At 55.7% G+C, this 23,189-nt stretch overlaps 1 protein-coding gene across 1 annotated transcript in view; it reads right to left on the bottom strand.

Annotated features, from left to right (window-relative positions):
• Positions 1–23,189, bottom strand: part of NCOR2 (nuclear receptor corepressor 2) — a 221,843-nt gene that overhangs the window by 128,302 nt on the left and 70,352 nt on the right. Inside the window, 4 exon segments of the mRNA XM_073789935.1 lie at positions 3,268–3,381; positions 6,960–7,139; positions 13,724–13,901; positions 17,349–17,476. Coding sequence (XP_073646036.1) covers positions 3,268–3,381; positions 6,960–7,139; positions 13,724–13,901; positions 17,349–17,476 — 600 coding nt within the window.

The following is a 23,189-nucleotide window of genomic DNA, read 5'->3' as shown; positions in this document are numbered from 1 at the left end:
CCAGCCTGAGGAGCTGGGGGGGAGAGAGGACAATGCCTGTGCTCTGGGACCCCAACTTGGTAGGCACCAGCCCAGGGTCGGGGGCACAGGCTGCTTAGGCCCCGCCAGCCTCCGCTCCACTGCCCCTGACCTCCTCTTGGGAGAAGCGCCCCCCTCCTCTATCTATTCCCTGGGGCAGGGCGGGGAGGGGGCTGACTCCACCACCAGACTCCAGAGGTTGGCCTAAGATCCAGCCCTGACCAATCAGCGTACTCAAATCCACTGGCCTCCACTGGCTGAGAAGTGGGCTTGTGACTCCAGCCAGCCAATGAGAGCCAACCCTGGGACTGTTGCTGAGACGTCTGGGAAGAGTTTCCCACCTGGCCTGGGAGTGGTCAGTGGGCCTAGAGCTGCGGGCAGTCATTTCTCCATGTCCTGGGAAACCCCGCCTGGGAATGACACTGGCACAGAGAGAGCAGAGGTGGGGACAGAGCGCTCCCAAACATCTTTGTGTGAGCACCTGAGTCCACACATACTTGAAGTAAACTAACACCAACTTTCATCGCGAGACTCAATAACCCCTCTTTAAGCCTCAACCAGTCTGAGCTGAGTTTTTGCCTCTTGTACCCAAGAATCTTGACTTCCTGGACCCTTCCTGGCACAGCACTTCACAGTTTACAAAGCCCTTCCAGTCACCGTCTCAGCCACATCAACTCTGTGGCCTCAAGAATGTGGCCAGGGGGACTTCCCTGGTGGCGCAGTGGACAAGAGTCCGCCTGCCAGCGCAGGGGACGTGGGTTCGAGCCCTGGTCCGGGAAGGTCCCACATGCCGCGGAGCAACTAAGCCCGTGCGCCACAACTACTGAGCCTGCGCTGTAGAGCTCGTGAGCCACAACTACTGAGCCCGTGCGCCACAACTACTGAAGCCCGTGTGCCTAGAGCCCGTGCTCCGCAACAAGAGAAGCCACCACAATGAGAAGCCCTGCACCACAATGAAGGGTAGCCACAGTTCACCGCAACTAGAGAAAGCCCGTGTGCAGCAACGAAGACCAACGCAGCCAAAAATGAAATAAATAAATTTATTTAAAATAAAGAAAGAAAAAAAAGACCGTGGCCAGGACCCGGGACGAGGGAAGGCCTGGAAGTGAAATAAACCACCCAGCTCATGAGGGCACAGGCTGGACTGGAATCCAGGCCCACCCACCACCCTCCCTCACACAGAGCTGCAGAAAATCAGGGCGGGAGGAAGCGGGAATTCTGGCAGGGAGACCACCCAGGGTAAGACCCGGGAAGGGGTGTCTTAACTGCTCTTGGGGGAGGGGGAGTGCTGAGGCCAAGGAACCAAAGACCAATCAGATCTGTAGCTATAGCTCTTTGGGGAGAACCTGGTGAGACCCGGAGGGGACCCCCCAAATCCCCAGGGAAGTGGGGACGAGTGGCTGGGATGGAACATGGAGCCAATTTCCCACAGGGGGCACCAAAGGCCTGTGCCTTCGAGTCTGGCTGGGGAGGGCTGAGGGCTCCAGCCTGCTAGAGTCTGCCGGCCCCCAAAAGACTGAGCCCCCAAAAAGGGCCAAGGGCACTGTGGTGACATCCTGGGCAAAGCCATCAACTTGCCACCACAGCTGCTGGAAGGAACTGTGCCTGCTTTCCCACCCAAGGATCAGGGAGGGCAGGCAGAGGGGCTGCCAGGGTGACAGATCCAGAGCTCCGCTTTTGTCCCCCTACCACAGGCTCCTGGAGCCAACTCAACCCTGGCTCCGATCCCCAGCCTCAAAGCTCACTTGCTGTGCAGTCTCAGGTAGGTCACCTTCCCTCTCTGAGCCATGGCTTCTTTTTTTTTTTTTTTTTTAATGCCATGGCTTCTTTATGAGTGAAATAGAAAGAATAATAGTACCCATCTTAAATGGGTCTGGAGAGGAATAAATGAAATCATGCAAAATATAAACAATAACAAGAAGAAAAGAATAACAAAGACTACAACAATGACAACAATTAATAGTGCCAGCTAGCACCTACATGGTGCCAGGCATTGTTCCAAGGGCACTACATAATGAACTCATCTAATCCCCACACCATGGTATAAGGTAGGTGCTATAATTATCGTCATTTTACTGGTAAGGAACATGGGTTGCAGGGAGACTTAATTAATTTGCCCAAGGTCACAGTGCCAGGAAGTGGTAGAAATGGGATTTGAACCCAGGACATCTGGCTAAAGCACATGTGGCCCCTTAGTTCTCCTATCACTGTGATTGTTATTAGTGTTATTTGGGGCAGGGAGCCAGGGCATGGAAGGGTGACCGGCCCTGCAAGGCCCAGCACACAGTTCCCAGGCCTCCAGCAGGTTCAGTCTCATCCTGCATCTGTTGCAGCTTCAAGAGGTGGAGGCAGAGCCACCAGTTGATCCAATAGCTTCCTGCCTGGAGCTATAGCCCTAGGCACATGTTCCCAGGCTCTAGAGCAGCTCAAGCCTTGGGGTTCAGCCCCTGGGAGACACTCTGCTCTGGGTACCTTGAGCCCCTCCCCCTCCAGACACCCAGCAGCTGCCCTCCACAGATCTCTGTAAGCCCCCACTGTCTGCTACAGACCCTGCGTTCAACCATCCAACAGCCCTTTCCAGGGCTAAATGTAAGCAGAGGCTAGTGCTGACGAATCAGGCCCTGGGATCTGATGGCCCACGGGTTCAAATCCCAGGTCCACTGCTTCCCAGCTGTGTGACTTTGGACAAGTCACTTAACCTCTCTGGGCCTCAATTTCTCCCTGTGTTAAATGGAGACAATCACCATACCTACCCTCTGAGGACTGCTATGTAAAACACCTGGCCCATCGCCTGGAGGAGCTGTTCACCTAATGTTTGCTGTCGTGATGAATAATATTACTATTGTTTTCTGCATTACAGGAATTTCTTCTGCATGAGTACCTAAGTGATTGCCCGTTCCCCCCGCTGATCACCTGGCCCCTGAAGCTCTCCTATGACCTGATGCCTGCATTTTCCTTTGCATCCCACAGGCCAGCCACGGTCCACACCAGTCGGCATGTCTGAGCAGAACAGACCACAGCCACACCAAGATGGGTCTCCACTGGGCACCCTTTCCCCCTCCCACACACACACCCAGGTTTGTGGGGGTGGGGGGGTGGTCATACAGGTTCCCATTTCACAGATGGGAACACCAAGGCCCCGGGAGAGAGCCAGGCCCTTCACAGCGACACCTGCATCCCACCTGGTGGCCGGCATAGGGAGAGCAGGAGAAGCTGGTGTAGGGGCTCTGCGGGCAGGTCAGGGCGTACCCGGTTCTCGTCGTAGATGATCTGCACCAGACTGCGATGCTTTGACTCGATGGGTGGTGGCGACACGGGCTTCTCGGGCTCCGGTGGCTTGGCGGCCTCCTCCTCCAGCTGTTGCTGTGGGGAGCGAGCGGGGAGAGTGGAGTGGTGAGCACGCCAGCAGGAGGAAGGAGAGACAGCGCCCCCTGCCCCTGGGCGGGAGGGCGGCACCCCTGGGCGGGAGGGCGGGTGGCCCCACACAGGAAGTCAGGCTGCTAACCATTTCCCCTGAGTCACCCGCAGGGACTCCGAGCCCCGGAGAGGCCCCAGTTCCCAAAGGGGAGGGCCCAACCAGGGCCAACTCCGGGCTCTGCAGCCAGCCTTCCTGGGTTCAAGTCCAACCGTGGCGATTTATCCGCTAGGTGAGCATCGGCGAGCAGCTTAACTCCGCTGTGCCTCAGCTTCCACATCTGTAAAGTGGGGCTCGTGGCTGTGCCTCCCTGATGAGTTAATGTATGTACTGTGCAGACTGGGGGCTCGCTGAAGGCCAGCCGTTATCCATTATTTCTGCCATCGGTACCGTCATCCTCAGGAGAGGCTGTGGCGACTCTGGACCCAAACTGTCCAGACCAGACGCTATTTCTACTATTTACTTGCCGTGTAACCTTGGGAGCTTGCTAAACTCCTGAGCCTCACTTTCCTCATCTGGAAAGTGGGGATAATTCAAGTTTCCATCCTAGAGAGTTGCTATGAGAATGAAACAAGCTGACGCACGCAAAGCACTCAGCACCTAAAAGGCAGCTTCTCATCCTCGTCGTTATCGCCATCTGCCCTGCGGTCTTCATACTGGACCCCCCTCCTCCAAACACCATAAAGGACTTCCCTTCGTGCTGCTGTCTGCTTTATACCCAAAAGGCAAAGCAAAGACCAGAGAGCTTGAGACACTGGCCCAAGGTCACACAGGAGGCCAGTGCGCAGGTGTACAATCTGACAGGCCATCTTGAGCGAGATGAGAACACTGTTCGTTGCTCACAAGGCTCACACATCCTGCCCCTGACCATGGAGCAAAGCGTTATGAACTCAAAAACACGGCCAAGAGGAGAGCAACGCAGAAAGAGCCAGAGGATCGTTTTGGCTTCTGCTGGCAGAAGGCCTGGAGGGTTGAGCCCAGCTGCCTCAGTCCCACAGTGACCCCTGTTGGTAGCTTTCAGAAGGGCAGCCAGCACCTGCCAAAACACTGAAATCCCTCCAAACAGTGCGAAACAAACTAAGGCAAGAAATGGAAGGCATACACGGCCAGAAAGGAGATTCTCGCCAGTCAGTGAAGGTGCCCCTCCCCGAGGCACCAAACGTTAAACACAGAGTTACCACGGGACCCAGCAATTCCATCCCTAGGTACAGACCCACAGAATCGAAAACAGGTGCTCAAAAACATGAACGCAAAAGTTCACGGCGTGGTTCACTGTAGTCAAAAGGTGGAGATAACCCAAACGTCCATCAACTGACGCATGGATAAACAAACGTGGTCCATCCATCCACACAGTGGAATATTACTTGGCAGTGAAAGGAATGAAACACTGGCACAGGCTGCGGCATGGACGAACCTTGAAAACATGATGCTGAGTGGAAGATGCCGGACACAAAATGCCACACAGTGTCTGATCCCACTTATAGAAAACGTCCAGACAAATCCATAGAGGCAGAAAGCGGATTAGTGGCTGGTGGGGACGGGAAAATGGAAGTGACTGCGAATGTGTACGGGGCCTCCTTTCGGGGTCATGAAAATGTCTTGGAACTAGAACTAGATAGAACGGGTGGTTGCACAACGCTGTGAATGTACTAAAGGCTGCTGGGTTGTCCACCTTAAGATGAGTCATTCTATGTTTTGTGAATTTTAGTTAAAAAAGAAAAATGCCAAAGTGGAATTAAAACCCAAAACTCTATTGAGGGCTGCCCTGAGCCACGTGGCTTCTGGCTGCAGTCACAAACGTGTGCACATGGCCTGTGGCTTCAGCCTGGGCCCAAAGCCAGGCCCAGGGGGACTAAAGGTCCCAGCACTCCACGGGCCTTGGCCACGCCTGCCTGACTCCAACTGGGGCCCGGCCCCCCTACATGCTGAGCTGCCATCCTGGAAACCCACCTACCAACCCCAGCTGGCCGAGCCTCGCTGGCCAGTCCAGCTTCTGGACCATCCTCAGGTCCCCCCAGGTGAACGACAGCCACGAGGCCTCTTGGGATCAATGCTCCCTCCCACTGCACATCTTTCCAGTTCCACTCTCATAGCCCTGAACTGGCTTCCGGGAAGCATCTCTCACCAGCCTTCCCTCTACTGCCCATGGTGGCCAGAGTGGGTCCTCGAACCTCCATGGAGCCCATACATCCTCACCTGGAGGGGATCGGGTGTGACCCTGCTTCCCCCAGGGTCAACACACGTGTCACACTATCTCAATCCACAGTTTTTAAGGAGCACCCACTCCGTGCTGGCGTTGCTAGGAGCACAGCAGGGAACAGGAGACAAGAACTGTGCTTTTGCACCGTTGTCGTGAGACGACCACTGTGTCACAAAGCAAGATATGTATTCGTTCAAATGGTGACACCATCAGGCAGGATGACGGGCTGGAGCAGGGGTGGCAAACTTTTTCTGTAAAGGACCAGGAAGTAAATATCTTAGGCTCTGTTGGCCACACAGTCTCTGTCGTGACCACCCAGCTTTGAGGCTGTATCATAAAAGCAGCCACAGATGATGTGTAAACAAATGGACGAGGCTGTGTGCCAATAAAACTTTATTTACAAAACCAGGCACCGAGCTGGATCTGGCTGGATTTGCTGACCCCCAGGGTAGAGGATGGCTGGGGATGAGGACTCCTGTAAAGGCTAGGGCGGGTCCCTCAGTGGAGGGGACATCTGAGCAGACACCTGAAGATGCCACAGACGGAAGCAGGAGGAGACCCAGGAAAAGGCAGATTATCAACTTTCTATCAATAATATTAAAACTAAAATTATAAAGTTAATATTATTAATCTTTACGTTAACTTTTCTTTTGGTTTCGACAGTGACAACGAGGACTTCTTTTCACCACATGACTCTGTTCTCTCCTCACAACCTTATGAGGTGGTGTCACATCTGTGCCCATCTTACAGACAAGAAACCGAGGCTCAGAGAGGTGAATGTTCCAAGGCAGAGTTAGGAGGCCCAGCTCATACAGCTTCCAGAGCCAGGGTCAGATATCTCCCCCCACATTGTGGATGAGGAAAGTGAGGCACAGAGAAGTAACTGCCCACCCCACATGTCTGGACAGCCTGCCTGTAAATGCTGACCTCCCACCCATCGTTCCTGTGCCGTCCCAGGACAGTAGCCACACGTGGCTATTCAAGTGTAAATTTCATTTCAATTCAAATTAAACGACATTAAAAATTCAGTTCCTCAGCTGCACTAGGCACATTTCAAGGACTCAACAGTCACATACGGGTAGTGGCTACCATAGTGGACAGTGCAGACCTAGAACATTTCTGTCATTGCAGAAAGCGCCCTTGGACAGCACCACACAAAACAGCTCTCTTGTCCAATAAACGTAAAGGGCATAAAAATGAGCCAGTACGATGGGCCGTGCTCAGCACGCGTTCACAACTGCTCTAACTGCTAGTGTTGATGTCTTCTCAGCGGCAGCCGCTGCTGAATCAGAAGCTGAGAGTCGCCATTGCCCCACCCACACGCACCTGCTTCTTCTTCAGCTTGGAGATCTGCTGCTCTACCATGGTGATCTCGCGGTCCACCCGATCCATGTTCTGGATCAGCTCCTCCTTGGAGAGCCGTGGAGGTACCAGCTCCAACTCAGGGTCAGCATGTGGGGGGCTGGGAGGAGACACCGGCTCCAGCTTGCCTGTCAGGCTGCGGTCCTGTGGTGGAGGAAAAACAGGTGTGGAATCAGCGCAGGGGGCACCCCCATCCCCCCAAAATCCACAAGTTTCCAGCCATGACTTCAGGCACCAACACACCGGGCATCTGTCGTGCCAGCCCCCATGTGCCAAATACAGGGTTGTTTACTGATCCCACCTCGCTGTCTTTGCCTTCACTGGTCCTCCTGCCAGGTGTTCCTCCCGCAGCCTTTTCCAAAGTGCAGATCCTTTTTACCCTCCTACACGCAAGTTTCCCCAACCGTCCCTCAAGTCGTGAAGCCCTCCCTCTTTCCTTTCCCCATAACACACCTCTCTCTTACCCCACTGACCCCGTCTGTGCCCTCCCACCAGACCAAGCTCCTCGAGAACCAAGACCCACGACCTCCAGACTGATGCTCCGTGAACACTTATTCACGATGCTCAGTCCAGACCAGCAAGGTACAGAATATCACACACAGTGCAAACCCAGTTGTGTAGACAATATACACAAACACACAGGAAAACTATGAGAACGGGATACAGAGACGTCAAAAGTAGTTACCGGGGCAGCGGGGGAGAAGGCGGGTATTTTCACTGTCTTCTTTTTAATTTACCAGCGTTTTTCTGATTTTCCTTCACTGAGTATTACTCTTTGTATGATGAAGTTGTTTTCAAAAATGTGTTAAACAAACAAGGGAATCCTTCATTGAGTTATTCGGCGACTCCTTCATTCTACCAACAAAAGTTTATTGAGCATCCGAGCTGTGCTGGATACTCAATAAAAAAATAAAACCCAGTCCTTGTCCCGGAGCACTCACCTGTACAGCCCCGGGTTCAAATCCCCACCCACCCTGCCACCTCCCAGCATCATCATGACCACAAGCAGATCATCTGCCTCCGTTTCCTCATCTGTACAATGGGACAAGTCCCACCTCCTGCCTGCTGAGAGGCTTGAATGAGTTAATATGTGCAGAGCACTCAGCTCAGAGCCTGGCACACTGTCAGAGCTCCACAGGCATTGGCTGGGGTTGTCCTGCCCCCAAACCAGCCCCGCCCTGTACCATCCTCAAGGCCAAGCCAGCAGCTGCTGGCAGAGGACAGAGGACACATTATTCCCGGGGACAACTGCAGCCCCAGGGCTGCCAAGTGCCACCCCACCCCCCAGCTCGAGTTGAGCAGAGCCTGTGCCATTCTAAGTCCACCCCTCCTGGCCTCGGGGTCTTGGTCCTACACACACACACACACACACATACACACACACACACACACACAGACACACACACACACCACCGAAGCCCACAGGGCTCCAGTGTCTGGGGATCACCCTGGCCTCATCGTTGCCATCTGAGACGTGGGAGAGCTGGCGTCGAGACTCCCAGGCCCTCCACACACCCAGAGCCCTGGGGGCAAAGGCAGAAAAGATCTCAAGCCCTTCAACAGCTCTGATGTGGCCCTGCCCCATGGCTCTGAGGTGGGCCTCCACGCTCCTCGGGGACGCCTAGGAAACCGAACCAGGCACCGTCCCAGTCCTCGGCACACCCCACACCCTGGCCCCGGCTGCGGCTCTCCCAGGGGGCTGCCCCTGCATCCCCATGGCACAGATGAGGGTACGGGAACCTGCAGGCACAGGCCTGGCACGGCTCTAAGCCAGCGGTCGGCACGCTTTCTGTCAAGGGCCAGGTGGAAAAACACTTCAATCTTTGTAGGTCAGACGGCCTCTGTCCCAACTACTCACCCACCACTGTAGTGGGAACGCAGCCACAGACAGGCCACGAAAGAATGGGCATGGCTGAGTGCCAATAAAACTTTATTTACAGACCCACGCTGAGGGCCAGGTTGGAGCTTGCCGAGTTTGCCAACCTGTGCTCTTAACTCACATAATTGTCACAGCCCACCCTGGAAGTGAAAATATGGTTTTCCCCATTTTCCAGATGAGGAAACTAAGGTCCAGTGAGATTCAACGACGTGCCCGAGGTCACCAGCCACAAAGCGATGGAGCCTTGGCTTGGAGGGCACAGGACGGGAGAGACCAGGCCTCGTTCAGAACTCTCCAGAAGCAGGCAGAGCATGCAACCAGGTTGCTGGGGGTCCCACAGCAGAAGCGGGGTCGCCACCATGCATTCATTCATCCCTCAGAACCATGTGTCTGGGCAGAAAAGCAAGAGTAAGATCCCTTCCAGGGTCTAAGACCCCCTGAAATTAGAGGCAAAACTGTGCACAGAAGACAGATCCCCTAGAGAAATACTCAGAAGGAGTGTGTGTGAGTGTGTGTGTGTGTGTGTGTGTGTGTGTGTGTGTGTGTGTGTGTGTGTTTGGCCCTAACTGCTCCCAGATAGGAGGGCGGAGGGCAGACACAGGGGCTGCAGGCACCTGACCCCACACACGCCAGACCAGAAGCAGCCTGCGCACCGTGGCATCTCCGGACCTTTGTACCAGCCACTCCCTCTCCTAACTGCACCTTTCTGCCACCTGAAATCAGACCCCCCCGATCCACGCCCCCTCCCCCAGCCCTTAACTGAGATCTGCCCCTTCCCTCTGTGCCCAAGGGCGCTTGGCTGGTCTCCCTCCACAGCCTCAATCATTTCTCAGGGTTCTTTTTTTTGCTGGGGGTGGCTGCGTTGGGTCTTCGTTGCAGTGCGCGGGGCTTCTCACTGCAGTGGCTTCTCGTTGCGGAGCACGGGCTCTAGGCGCGCGGGCTCAGTAGTTGTGGCTCGCGGGCTCTATAGAGCGCAGGCTCAGTAGTTGTGGCACACGGGCTCAGCCGCTCCGCGGCACGTGGGATCTTCCTGGGTCAGGGCTCGAACCTGCGTCCCCGGCATTGGCAGGCATATTGTTAACCACCGCGCCACCAGGTAAGTCCCATTTCTCAGGCTTCTTGAGACAAAAGGCTTTGGCGATATGGTTCCTGGAGCCCAGTCCTGCTACCTGCTGTAGGAAACCACTCTTCTGCCCACCTCTGATCTTCCACCAGGACTGAGAAGGGACGGAGAGGAGCACAGCAAGAACAAGGGCTGTGGACAGAAGGCTTTCGGGGCCAGGACACCCTGAAACAGTTCATCCAACCCAGGGATAATTCTCAAAATGACATGAGCAAAAAGAAGGTTTCCATCCCCAAACCCGACAGGAGCAGCGCAGGGGTGAGACGAAGCAGTTGGCAACCGCTAGCAACTGTTGGAAAAGTTGCTGGAAACTTTTTCTTCAATTCTTGATGGGGAAAATCCGTCTTCTTCAATGACTTCTTCCTTAAGGTTCAGGCTTAGCTTTTATTCTAAGCAAAACCACACAGGCAGATCCGTCAACTGACAGATAAAGTGTGATCTCTCCATACAATGGAATATGATTCAGAGTGACATACAGACGCATGGTAAAGCACAGATGAACCTTAAGAACATGATGCCGAGTGAGAGAAGCCAGACATAAAAAGCCACACATCGCATGATCCCATCGATACGAAGTGTCCAGAACAGGCAAGTCCATAGAGACAGAAAACAGATCGGTGGTTGCCAGGGGCTGCGAGGAGGAAGTGACTGTTTGATGGGTACCAGGTTTACTTCTGGGGTGATGAAAGTGCTCTGGAACTAGACAGAGGTGGTGCCCAACACCCGTGACTATACTAAATGCCACTGAATTGTTCGCTTCAAAGTGGTTAATTTCATGTTATGTGAATTTCACCTCAATCTGAATAGAAGATGATGCAAGCCTGAAGGGCAAAGGGTGCTTTCTGCAGTGCTGAGTTTTCCAGGAATGGGACCAAGGGAGCCTGGCTAGCGGGCCTCCAGATGGTTCTCCCGATGGCTGCTGGCCTTCGTTTAGGCCCAAAGCCACAGGAGGAAAACAACAATCCTATACCCTCACCAGTCACCGCTAGGTAGCAGTCGGCACCATTTTCCCCATCAGACGCCCTTGGTGTAAAAATTCAGGCCAATGTGGAACAGAAAAACTCATTATGTAAAATTACAGACACAGAGGCAGCAAAAGCCTTAGGGGCTGGAGAGGACCCATTGGGGCTCCCCCTGTCTCAGACCCAGGAAAGGGCAGGGCCAGCCTCAGGCACCCACAGTCCTCTCCCCGAGTCCCAATGATGGGTTCCAGGACAGGCCTGGGCCTCAGTCAAAGGCAGGGAGATAAACAGCTTTGTCCTGGAAATGTGGAGACAGAGGGAAAGTTCTTTTTTTTGGCCTTGAATGTGGGAAGCAGAAGGCCTGGAAACTCAAACTTTCTCCTTGTTAATACACCAAGACCACGTGCAAGATGGCAGGGCCAAGAAATGGACAGAGATAGAGACCTGGTAACGTGTCACCTGGATCAAGCTGTGCCTGAAGCCAACAACCCCTCGATTTCAGTTATATGAGCAGGACTCCTGCCTAAACCTGCTTGACATGGGTTTTCTGTCCCTTTCAGCCAACAGGGCCCAAAAGACAAGAGATTTTCAGAAATGGTGCTGTTTGTGATGATTCTAAAGTCCCAGAACAAAGTTCGGTGAATTCCAAAGGCAGCCTCTGATGCCACAGGACTCCAGAGGCTGAAGGCCATGGAAGCATTATAAAACAGGACATTTTTATATTGCATATTTTTATATGAAAAAGGAACACAGCCGGGGCCGGTGGGGAGGGAGGTGCTGTTTAAAAAAAAAAAAAAAATCCCATCAAATTCCCATCTCACGTACCCAGCTGAATTCTACACAGCAGATGCAAAAAACATCTGAACTCCCTCAGAGTTGTGTTTCTCCCCTGGCTTCTTCCCTTGCCCAAAATTTGCTCATACTTTCCAAATGTTCTTAACAGCCTGGAGCAATTACTGTAGTTGGTCCAGCCAGGCCCCTACACTGGGCCCATCACTCCCCCACACCCATGGGGTCCAGGAAGAGAAGAGAGAGAAAGACAGACAGACAGACACAGAGACAGAGATAGAGAGAAACAGAAATACGGAGACAGACACAGACACACACACACACACCCCAGGCAGAGAAAGACAGAGACACAGGGACAGAGAGACAGAGACATACAGAGACAGAAGCGAAGACTGAGAAGGACCCACAGAGGGAGAGGAAGCATCCCCAGGGAGCCCTAAGAAGGAGGACAAGCACAGAGCCACTGTCAGGCCTGGAGACCCTCAGATGGACCCACAGGTCTGAGGACTCAGAGCCCAGTTCTGGAGAGATGCGCGGCAGGCAGCAGAGGCCCAACAGGGCTGTCCAGAGACACCCGTCAGCCTGTTCTCTGGGCAGAACCAGACACGAGCACAGGGATATGGCCCACTCGGGGCTCTGGTCCCTCGTGGGGGGTGGACATCAAGCATCCCTGGTGTGGCCCTGTGCCCCCCTTCACATGCACCCCACTCCCCTACTGCCCAAGACCCACTTCAGGGAATAGCTTTTCCAATGGCAACAGCCCTCCCAGGAGGCTGAGCAGTGATGGAATCTATGAGGAGCAGGCTAACACAGGGATGGCAGAATGGCAGGCACAGGGGACCAGAGGGGAAGCCCAAGGTGGGACAGCCCAGTGGGCAGGTCTGGGCTACAGACCCGGGCTGCCTGGGCTTCAGGGCCTGCTCCCCACTTCCCAGTGACCGTGGGTGAGTGGCTCTCTTAGCCTGGGGCCCCGCCTATAAAAGGTGATCGCAGACCGGGCTTCATCAGGCTGGAAAGGCACAATGGAAGGACACTCACGCTCAGCACAGTAGCCGGCACACAGTCAGGGCCTCCATGTTAGCTTGTCATCATCATCGTGACCACCCCGGGAAACCCCTTTCCTGTCAGCCCCCCGATGCAGAACTGGCCTCAGCCTGAAACCCCACCAATCCAGTGTCGGGCAGAGAAGAGGATCCAGCAGGTCCGAGTGGGCCACTTCCCTCCCCTGTCCTGGCTCCCAGGCCCCACCCACCCTCACTGGTGCTGCAGTGAGATGAGCACTGACCTCACTCGGCAGCTGGGCGGCCGTTAATGAGCTAATGTGCATCCTCATGGTCATGAAGGAGCATAAACGCACTGCTCGGCACGTGCGGAAAGGACATCCATCACACAGCCGGCCAAGGATGAGCGTATCATCCGGCCACAGTCCCTGCCCCACCCTAGGCAGTGACAGTGAAATGACAGCCTCTGAGGCAGCTGGGGGACCCCAGGGGACAGAAGCATCTGGGCCACTGGCTGTGATTCCTCCGTTTAGATAGAGAGCAAATGAGCTTCTAGCGTGGACGGTCCTGAGGCTCACTGAAATAGCAGGAAAACCTCTCTCAGCAGCAAACCATGAGTGCTTAATCTGTGCACATTCTCCCGCTCCATCTCAGCTCAACTTTCTGCTTAAAGAAGAGTAAAATGCAGGTGCCTCCAGGGCACAGTGATCCCCACGGGCTGGACACACTCCGGCAGCTGGAGGGGGCAGTGGGGGAAGCGGTCCCTCTCCAGCCAAGAAATGGCCCACGGAGCCAAGCTCGTCCCTGGACCCTCCTCTGGCTGCCCAGCCTCTGCACGCCCCGGGCTCAGCCCTTCTCCCAGCCTTCGCTCAAGCCATCCCCCCAGCCCAGCATGCCTACCCCCTCCCTTGTTCCCCGCCCAATCGCAGCAGCACCCAAACCCTCAGAGGAGCTCCCGGCTGAGCAGGCCTTACCTTGGACAGGTCCTCGGAGCCCCCGGGCTGGCCAGCGGCCAACAGGGGCGAGGGCCGCAGCAGGGGGTCAGGCAGCAGCTCCAGGCGAGGGCGCTTGCTCTCCAGGAATTCCATCTCCGACTTGCCCAGCTCAGGCAGGTATGAGTGCGACTCGGGTCGCAGGTGAAGCTCCTGGGACCTGTGGGGGGCAAGGGCACACGGCATCACGTCTGCTGCCCGTCCTGCGGGAGGAGTGCCCATCTGCTCAAGGGCACACAGAGAGGCAGGACTCAACTACAGCTCTGTCTTCCTCCGAGTCAGCATTCACTAACTACGTTTACAGCAAGAGAACGTACTGGTGATGGATTCCCTGCTCCCTCACTGAGTGTGGCCCCCAGACCAGCCCCTCCTGACGCTGCTTACAAATGCAGAATCTTGAACGCCACCCCAGACCTATTGAAGCTGACTCTGCGTTGAAACAAGATCCCTGGTGATTCACGGGGAAAGTCTGAAAAACACTGTGGGTCTAACACAGACGATAACACACATGACGCTGTTTGCAAATCACTCGCCCAAAGCAGACATCACTAGCTGATCACAGCACTCTGGCTGCTCAACCTGGCCTTGCCTCCTTTGCAAGTCAGCCCAGCAGCCTTATGCAGAGATAGGAGCTGTCCAGCCTAATCACTCCCAACTAACTCTCCTTAACCCTCCTCCCCAGTTTGCAGAGGAGGAAACTGGCCCAGAGAGGCCATGGCCTTGCCTGAGCACACACAGCTGAGCCACAACTCCCAGCCTCCACCTCCAGCTCCTGCCCAAATACTGCCCCTGCTGAAATGCTTTTCCAGTTGATGTTTTTTGCCCAATAAACTTAGAATAGAATCCAAACGCATTCCCCCCACACTCAGGCCCTGCCTGGTCTGGCCCTTGTTCACCTTGCCCACTGCATTCCTGCCTCAGGGGCTGTGCGCTGGCTAGGCTGGAACACTTCCACACCAGCTCCTTCCATGCTGCCTCTCCTCTTCCTTCCTGTCCCAGTGCATGGGGCGTCTCCTCCTAACAGCAGTCTCCCTGCCCACCAGATACGCCCCGTCTCACCCCATCTTGTTTTCTCCGTCTTTCTTTGCAGCCATCACCATCTGCGTGTTGCTTCATGCATGTTTGGGGGCCGCCTCCCCCGTCCCAGAGTGTCTGCTCCACAAGGGCAGGGACATTCATCTGTCTAAGGCCTGACATACAGCAGGCGTTCAATCAGTGCGTGTAGACTGAATGAATGTTACTGACTGCAGCGTGGGCTGAGGCTATGCTGCCGTCCTCTCCTCCCTGGGGGGCCCGTCTCTCGCCAAAGCCAGGTCACAAGATGCCCCTCCTGCCCACCTGAGAACCAACAGCTTCACAATTACAAGATGCCCTGCAGGAAGCAGGTGGAATCCACATTGAAACATGAAAAGGGCACCATCATAGGTTAGTGTCCCCCCAGAATTCATGTCATCCCAGAACATCAGAATGTGACCTTCTTTGGAGGTAGGGTCTTTGCAGACGTAATTAACTGAGATGAGGTCATACTGGATTAAGTTGGGACCTAGACTCGATGACAAGCGTCCTCCTAAGAAGGGCCGAGGACACAGACACAGAGGGGGGCAGAGACTGGGGTGATGCAGCAGCAGGTCAAGGAACACCTTGGGCCTCCAGCAGCTGGCAGAGGCCGGGAGCAGGTCCTCTCCCAGAGCCTTCGGAGGGAGTGCGGCCCTGCTGGCGTCTGGCTTTCAGACTTCTGTCCCCCAGGAACTGGGAGAGAACACGTTTCTGCTGTTTTAAACCACCCGGTGCAGAGGGACTGAAGCCATGGCCCGCGGCAGTGGCCTCCCTGCAGGGCCCTGGATGCCTCCATGCAGCTGCGGCAGCACAGAAGGCCCAGGCCAGCTCTCCGGAACTCTGGTCCCACCTAGGCCATCCCTCAACCTCGCAGCCTCAGCAAGGCGACAAAGGAAGAGACGATGGGACAGGGCCCCTGGGCCAGCCCAGCCTCAGCGGTCCCTGCTTGCCCCTAGAATCACTGCACATGGCCGGAAGGATCTGAGGGTGGAAGTTATATCCTGGCCCTCCTATGCGTACCTCCCATAGTGCCCTCGAAGTTCACCCTCCCGGCCCCCAGCCACCTGGCTCAGCCCAGCCCCCCGGCCTCCTCGCCTTTCCGGAACACGCCAAGCACATGCCCACCTCCAGGCCTTTGCACGTGTTGCTCCCTCCACCTGGAAGGTCTTCACCCGGCTCTCTGAGCGGCTGGCTACTTAGTGGCCAAGCATCTCTCCCCTGAGAGGCCTTTCGCGGCCTCTCCAGCCAAAGAGCAGCCCTTCCCTGCCCTGCAGGAAACACGTCACCTGCCTCGTTCTGGAGGCACCTTGTGCGTTTGTTGCACCTCCCCTGCTAGACTGTGGGCTTCCTGCAGGCACGGCTGCCTGTTTAAGTGCCCGCTGGCAGCCCACAGCCTACAGTAGGCCATCGCGTGTTAGAAGCTCAGGACTCTCGAGAGTTCCCTGGTGGCCTAGTGGTTAGGATTCCAGGCTTTCAGTGCCGTGGCCTGGGTTCAATCCCTGGTCGGGGAACTGAGATCCCACAAGCCACGTGGTGTGACAAAAAGAAGCAGCAGACCACCTAGAGGGGTGGGATAGGGAGGGTGGGAGGCAGGGAGACGCAAGAGGGAGGAGATATGGGAACATATGCATATGTATAACTGATTCACTTTGTTATAAAGCAGAAACTAACACAGCATTGTAAAGCAATTATACCCCAATAAAGATGTTAAAAAAACATTTATATACATAATTTTGTCACAAAGAAGTATGATAGTGTGATCAATAAAAGATTTTCAAGCATAAAAAAAAAAAAAAAAAAGAAGTAGGGGCTTCCCTGGTGGCACAGTGGTTGAGAGTCCGCCTGCCGATGCAGGGGACACGGGTTCGTGCCCCGGTCCGGGAAGTTCCCACATGCCGTGGAGCGGCTGAGCCCGTGAGCCGTGGCCGCTGAGCCTGCGCGTCCGGAGCCTGTGCTCCGCAACGGGAGAGGCCATAACGGTGAGAGGCCCGCGTACCGCAAAAAAAAAAAAAAAAGAAGCAGCAGCAGCTCACGACTCTTAGCAATTAGAGCTGTTACTGTCTCAGGCACCTTGGGGCCCTGCTCTGGCCTTGGCCCTCCCCTCACTGGGTCCCCACCCGTATGGCTTGCTCTCTCCCACCTGGATTTAAGGAAGGCAAGGCAGGCCCACAGGCCCAGGCTGCCAGCTGAGGGATGGCAGAGGACTCGGAGAAAAGGGGATGACAAAGGGATGGGAGGAAAGGGGCTCCCCATGTGCACCCAGCTGTGGACAGTCACTCCCAACCAGCAACCCAGCCCCACTCCCCTACTTTTTGGTGGTCACCCCCTCCTGCCTGGGCCACACACCCAGAGGCCACTGCAGGCTCACAGCGGGAAATCCAAGGGCCACATGGCTCTTCCCTGCCCATCCCCAGCCCTGTCCCAGTCACAGCCGCACCAGGACAAGGGCACAGCCTGACACCCCTTTGTTTAACACCGACCCTGCGAGCTCTTCATGAGCACAGGCCTCCACTTCCCCGTCTGAGCAATGGACGCACAAACCCCTCCTCACCTTTCATTCCCGGGCTGAAATTCGGACAGCAGGGAGGGCCTCCTCCGCTGGGGCTGGATGATGGAGCCAGGCGACAGGTGTGAGGTGTAGTCACGGGGGTGGTGCTGGTAGTCAAGCAGCCCGACGTCCTGCAGCAGAGGACACAGGCCAGTGGGCACCCATCCCGCCGCGGTGCAGCCCACACGGCGAGGCAGCGCCAGAGCCCCCGCCCGGTGCTGCTTCTGTACCTGCGGACCCTCCCGCGTCCTCTCCCGGCCCTCCGACCCAGTCCAGCCAGAGGACATTCCTGGGGCCAATCGCCAAGGAGAAGTGACACATTCAGCTAAAGGACACCTGGTCCTGCCCTCTTTCCAGATGAGACAACCGAGCCCACGTGTTAGCAGAGACAAATGGAAAACGGCACAACCTGCAAGTCTGCCATGGGTGCAAGTGACACAGCAAGACACGGGCATCCACGCCACGGCAAATGCTGACGGTCTGCAAGCCTCAAAGACCAGATTCCAAAACAAAGCCCCGACGTGGGAGTCCCCCATGTTACAGAGGGAAAACCTACACACGTGTGTCACACAGGCAAGCATAGCTCAAAGTCAGAAGAATAAACTCCAGGCAAAACATGCCTTCTTCAGTAATATGCCATCCATTACCCATTGCCATCTTTGGAAAAACTAAACACTAACAAATTCGATGTACCCCGATTAGCAACTACACCCTGATTTGAGACATGTTAAAATGTTTTTTTAAAAAAAAGAAAGAGCGAAAAGAGAAGCCTTTCAAAGGAGAAAACAGGACAGGCTTCCTATGTGTACCAATCCAAATCGATTAGTTGTGCCTGCAGAGAACACCCAGTTATACTGTGGGGTGGCAATCAATTAGTGATGTCTGACACGAGTAAGGCTTGGGAAAGCGTGGGATTGTAGGTGATTTGTTTTCTTCTTGGCACCCTTCTTAATTCTCCCAATTTTCCAAAAAAATCTAGTCATTCTTTTGCTGTCTGGCTTTTTTTTTTTAAGCAGTTATTTCTGCAAAGAGAATTAGATGATACCACGTAGGTGTGTTGGAAATGTATGTGTTTCAGACCCTCCAAAACAAACACATGTAAGAGGCTGGGAGGCTGGAGGCGAGAGAGGATGAGTAACTAGAATCAAGAGGGATCCTGTCAACCTCAGAGGCTGGAAATGAGGGAAGGGCCTTCCTGGGCAGCCCGATGTGGAAGCAAGAAGCTGCCCGGCCTCGGGCTAGAGGTATCTGTCCATCCCTTAAACTCTCTGAGCCTCAGTTTCTTCATCAGTGGAATGGATGCCTGAATTCCCCGGTGGTCTAGTGGTTGGGACTCCGCGCTTCCACTGCAGGGGGCACGGGTTCAATCCCTGGTCGGGGAACTAAGATCCCGCACGCTGCGCGGCGCGCCCAAAAAAAAAAGAAAGAAAACTGAAATGGATGCCTGACCCAGATGGAAGGTGGCCTCTGTGTCTCCAACCAAGCATCCCCCTTAACTCTCCAAGGGTTTCCCTGAAGACTGAGGGCAGCTTCCAGAAGACAGAGGACTCAGCCTCCCCCCTCCACCACACTCCACGATGTCGTGCACGAGGCACCGGGTGCTAATGACGGAACAAGAAGAAAGGGCTGGAGGGAGGGGGCGGCAGCTTCTGGGATCATGCCGGCACGGCTGCCAGGCACAGATCCGGTATGCACACGCATGCAGAGGTGTGAGAAGAAATCGGCAAGCACTGCAGAATGCTGGGAGGAAAATTCCCTCTCACACAAAAGCAAAATGAACAAAGCAGCAGAGAGGCAGACGGTCCAATCCCTTGGGAGAGGGCCCCGGCAGGACGGCGCCTACCACTGCCAACAGAGGCGGGAAAAGGCGCACGGCCCCTGGGGCTCCCGAGGCAGGGGCATGGGCGGCCACTGCATGAACCCTTCTGGCCTCAGTTTCTCAGTCTGGGAAGCAAGCAGGATGACCTCATTAGCACGGTCCCTCCAAGGACCATCTTGGGGGCCGTTTCTGTGGTGTCCACACTGATCTCCACCCCAGGGCTCTGAGTCCAGGGACCACCAAGGGTGCCTGCATGTCTACAGGAAGGCAAGAACTGGGGAGACCCCAAGAGAGACCGAAGGTGGGGCTCACTGTGGTCACAGGAGCCTGAAGACACCAGGCGCTCAGGCTAGAAACCGCCAGCCACGTCTCACAACACGAGAACCCTCCCCATGTTAACAAGACATTCCAACCCCACCTGCTGCCCTCACACATGTACGTGGCCCAAGCAGGCTCCTGCGTCCCTGACCCTTGGTCTGGGGGGAGCGCCGAAGACGAGAGGATTCAGTTCCTACTTGAGAGCTTGTTGACGGGACCGCGGCATCTGAGCGCACGGCCAACACAGTCCTGCTGGCCTCGGCCTAGACCCATCCCCGTGCCCGCGAACTGCGTCACGTGCGGAAGGACCATGTATCCATTTGTGACAAACTGGAAATGAAACAGACTGGTCCTTCCCACAGAGAGCCTCATAAGCACTGATCTAGGGCAGGAGTCAGCAAACGGGGCCCAAGGCCAAAGCCAGGCTCGGCCTGTTTCGTCAGGTGTCACTGGCACACGGCCACGGCCATCCCTGTACGTGCTGGCTGAGCTGCTTTCATGCTAGGATGGCAGCAGTGCTGGAGTAGCTGTGACCGAGACCGAGTGGCCGGAGAAGCCTGAAATATTTACAGAGAAGGTTTGCCAGTCCCTCCTCCAGAGGAAAAGCCCACAGTGTACCCTGGGGGCCATTCGCAAAAGGATACTAGTGGGCACGTTGTCGTCATGACAGCAGCAGCATCAAAGTCATCAACACTGCACTGTATCAGTCGCGCTTACTCAGCCCGGGCGTTGTGCAGAGGCCTCTGCACGTGTCAACTAACTTGATCCTCAGGGTCTTAGAACTACCCTCGCTCAACTGATGGGGAAACTGAGCCACAGGGCGGTAAGACCACTCATCCAAAGTTTCACAGCTAGGAAGTCACTGAAGCAGGATATGAATGCCAGCGGTCTGGCTCCAGAGTCTGTGCTCTGAAAAGCCCTTCTAACACTAAGGCACAGAGAGGCTAAGTAACTTGCCTAAGGCCACACAGCAGGCAGGAGTGGCGCTGGGATCGATTCCCGTGTCTTTGGACTTTATTTAACACATTCATTTAGTGCAAAGATTGCAGGAACTCGAGAGAGCTCAGGGGGTCCCGCGGGGCTTGGGAGAGAAGGCAGAATCGAGCTGGGCTCTAGAAAGCTGGAAAGGAGACAAGGAGGGGAGGATGTGTTGCGACCCTCAATCCTGGGAGACCCTCAGTGCCAGGAGCCCGCCAGGACCCTCAGGGAAAGATGTGGGGTCCTGATACTGTGAGCGAGGGAAGCCGAGACCACAGAGAAGGAGAGAACAGGGCTCAGAGAGGCTCCGAGGGTGGAGCAGGTGGGATTGAACGAGCCATGCGTACCGGCACCATGAAGAGAGGCTCGGAGTGTGCCTGAGGCTGGGTCAGGGTAAGCACACCTGGAACTGAGCCCTCCATCTGCGCCGGCATAACACACCAGGCAGCCTGGACATGACACAGGCTGAGGTACAGGCCAGCAGAGAAGGCGGCTCCCACCGCCCCTCTCAGAGTGCAGAGCCTCCTTGGTCTCCTGCCACCCCGCCAGGAGGACAGAGGCGGCTGCCACGTACAGACACCGCCCCGGGCACCTCGCAAACATCCGCCAGTGATGCTTAGGCCCACAACACCCATACTGCAGCTGGGAAAACTGGGGCTGCCCCCACGGGGTTAAGCGAGCAGCCAGATGTCACAAGGTGAGTTGGAGGAACAGGGATTCAAAGCCACATCTGGAGGTTCTTCTGGGCGCTGGGCGGGGGGGACTCGCCATCAAAGCAGCCCCATGCCCAGACACCCTGGAAGAAGCCTCCAGGGCCAGGAGGTGCCACCCTGGATGGAAGCCTGTTGGGAGCAGGTACGGGAGTGAGCTGAGTCCCAGGAAGGTCACAGGTCACGGGGTCCAGGCCCCGCCCCCTCAGCCCAGCAGACCTGCCTCAACTACTGTACAAGGAGCTGGGTTCCCACCTGGCCCTTGGATGGGGCATTTGCCTTCCACGCCTTTTTCCCTTTTCCTCCGCCCTCTGTCTTCCAAAAACCCTCTGCCCCCCAAAATGGGGGCATCTCACAAACCCTGCCTGTACAGTGGGCTGGCGGTAAGGGGTTAGGGGGCACAGGGCTGCAGGGGGACCTCCAGATTACAGTCCCAACACTCACCTCTCACCAGCCAAAGAACAGTGGCTCCAGCCCCGGACACATGCCCAGGAGAGCAAGACCCCCCCCAGGACGCCTAGAATTCTTGTTCCTGCCTTTCCAGTAACAAGCAGGGGCCCCCAGCTGGGTCGCCCAAGCACGAGGCAGGGTGATCAGGACGTGGGGCCCCACTGCTGCCACCACACGGGATAAGGATGCCCTGCCTCGTAGCTACCCAGGGCCCCTGCCCACCCCCGGCGTCAGCCCCCTGCCTGGAGGAAGTGACCACTGGGTCCTACCCGGCCCCATCCTGCATCACTGACAGCCCAGCGGGAAAAGTGCGGGCGGTGTCTGAGATCAGCTGCTGACTCCACGTGACTGTGAGAGGGCCCAGCTGGGGCAAAGGATGGGGGGGTTGCAGGACGGCAGGGGCCATAAGGACTCAAGGACTAACCGAGTCTGGGCCCTTGGGGAGGGAGTGGGAGCGGGGTAGGAATCTGGCAGGAGGGGACGAGAAAGAAGAGAAACCAGAGGCAACCGCCAGGAGCCCCCAGGGGAGGCAGCCCCTCCAAGCAGCTGCAGTGACAGTGACAATATTGCAAGTGGACACAGCTGGCTGAGTGTCTGCCAGGCACTGTCATGAGGACCTTCCGCAGATCATCACGTTTAATCCCCGGGAGAATCTAGGAGACAGATGCTCTCATTACTCCATTCTATGGATGACCAACCGAGGCTCAGAATCACTAAGCGACTTGTCCTGTTTCCTCACCTGCAAAATGTTCCCCACCTACCAAGTGCAGAGCATACGCGTACCCTCACTTCAGTGATAAAGAGAAGCGAGTGCAACTGTATACGTAAAGGGCATAAACAAAATGCTCACCCTGTAGTAAGCACTCGACGACAATGCTTACTTTTGTGATTGTGATTATGATAAAGCTGCTGACCACACATCACAGCAAAGGACCCCCAGGAGCACGGTCCTCGGCCCTGGGCACACAGTAGGTGATCAGTAAACAGTCACCCATTTCACAGGGGCTCAGAGTCCTGAAGCGGAAGCCGACTGCCTTCTCACGGTGATTTAACCCGAGGCCTATCGTTTAACCTCCCGGCCTCAGTCTCCTCATCTGCGAAATGGGACGATAATGCAAGGTGCTCTTTCATCGGGTTGTTTGTGAGGATTCCACGACCCCATCCAGAATGTGCCCGTTTATCACAGCTGGCTCTCAAAAGCATCTTGGGGGCCCAAATCCTCAAGAGGTCACTGTTCTTGGGACACCCTCAGGCTGGTCCGCTGGGCTCATATGCAGAAACATCTCGCTCGTGGAAGGTAGAAAAGCCCTACCATGCCACTTCCTCTCCGCATCTTAGGAGGGACCACACCAGTCAAGCAGGACAGATCCAGGCGTGTTCACACAGGGGCCGGCACAGCAAGCTCTGACCCCAGCTGCAACCCTCACAGTCCCTCACCAAGCAGCCAGGAGGCCAAACGGGGGAGGCCCAGGACCCCGAGAGCCCTCTGGCAAGCCCCTGAGGATACAGAACATAACCAAGCCTCATCCTCAGGGCCACATGCAACTAGAGATAAAGTCAGGAAAGGGG

Source organism: Tursiops truncatus, chromosome 13 (assembly GCF_011762595.2).
Source record: "Tursiops truncatus isolate mTurTru1 chromosome 13, mTurTru1.mat.Y, whole genome shotgun sequence".
In the NCBI taxonomy this organism is placed as follows: Eukaryota; Metazoa; Chordata; class Mammalia; order Artiodactyla; family Delphinidae; genus Tursiops; species Tursiops truncatus.
Note: the sequence above shows the minus strand (reverse complement) of the source record. Positions and strands in the feature narration are given on the sequence as shown.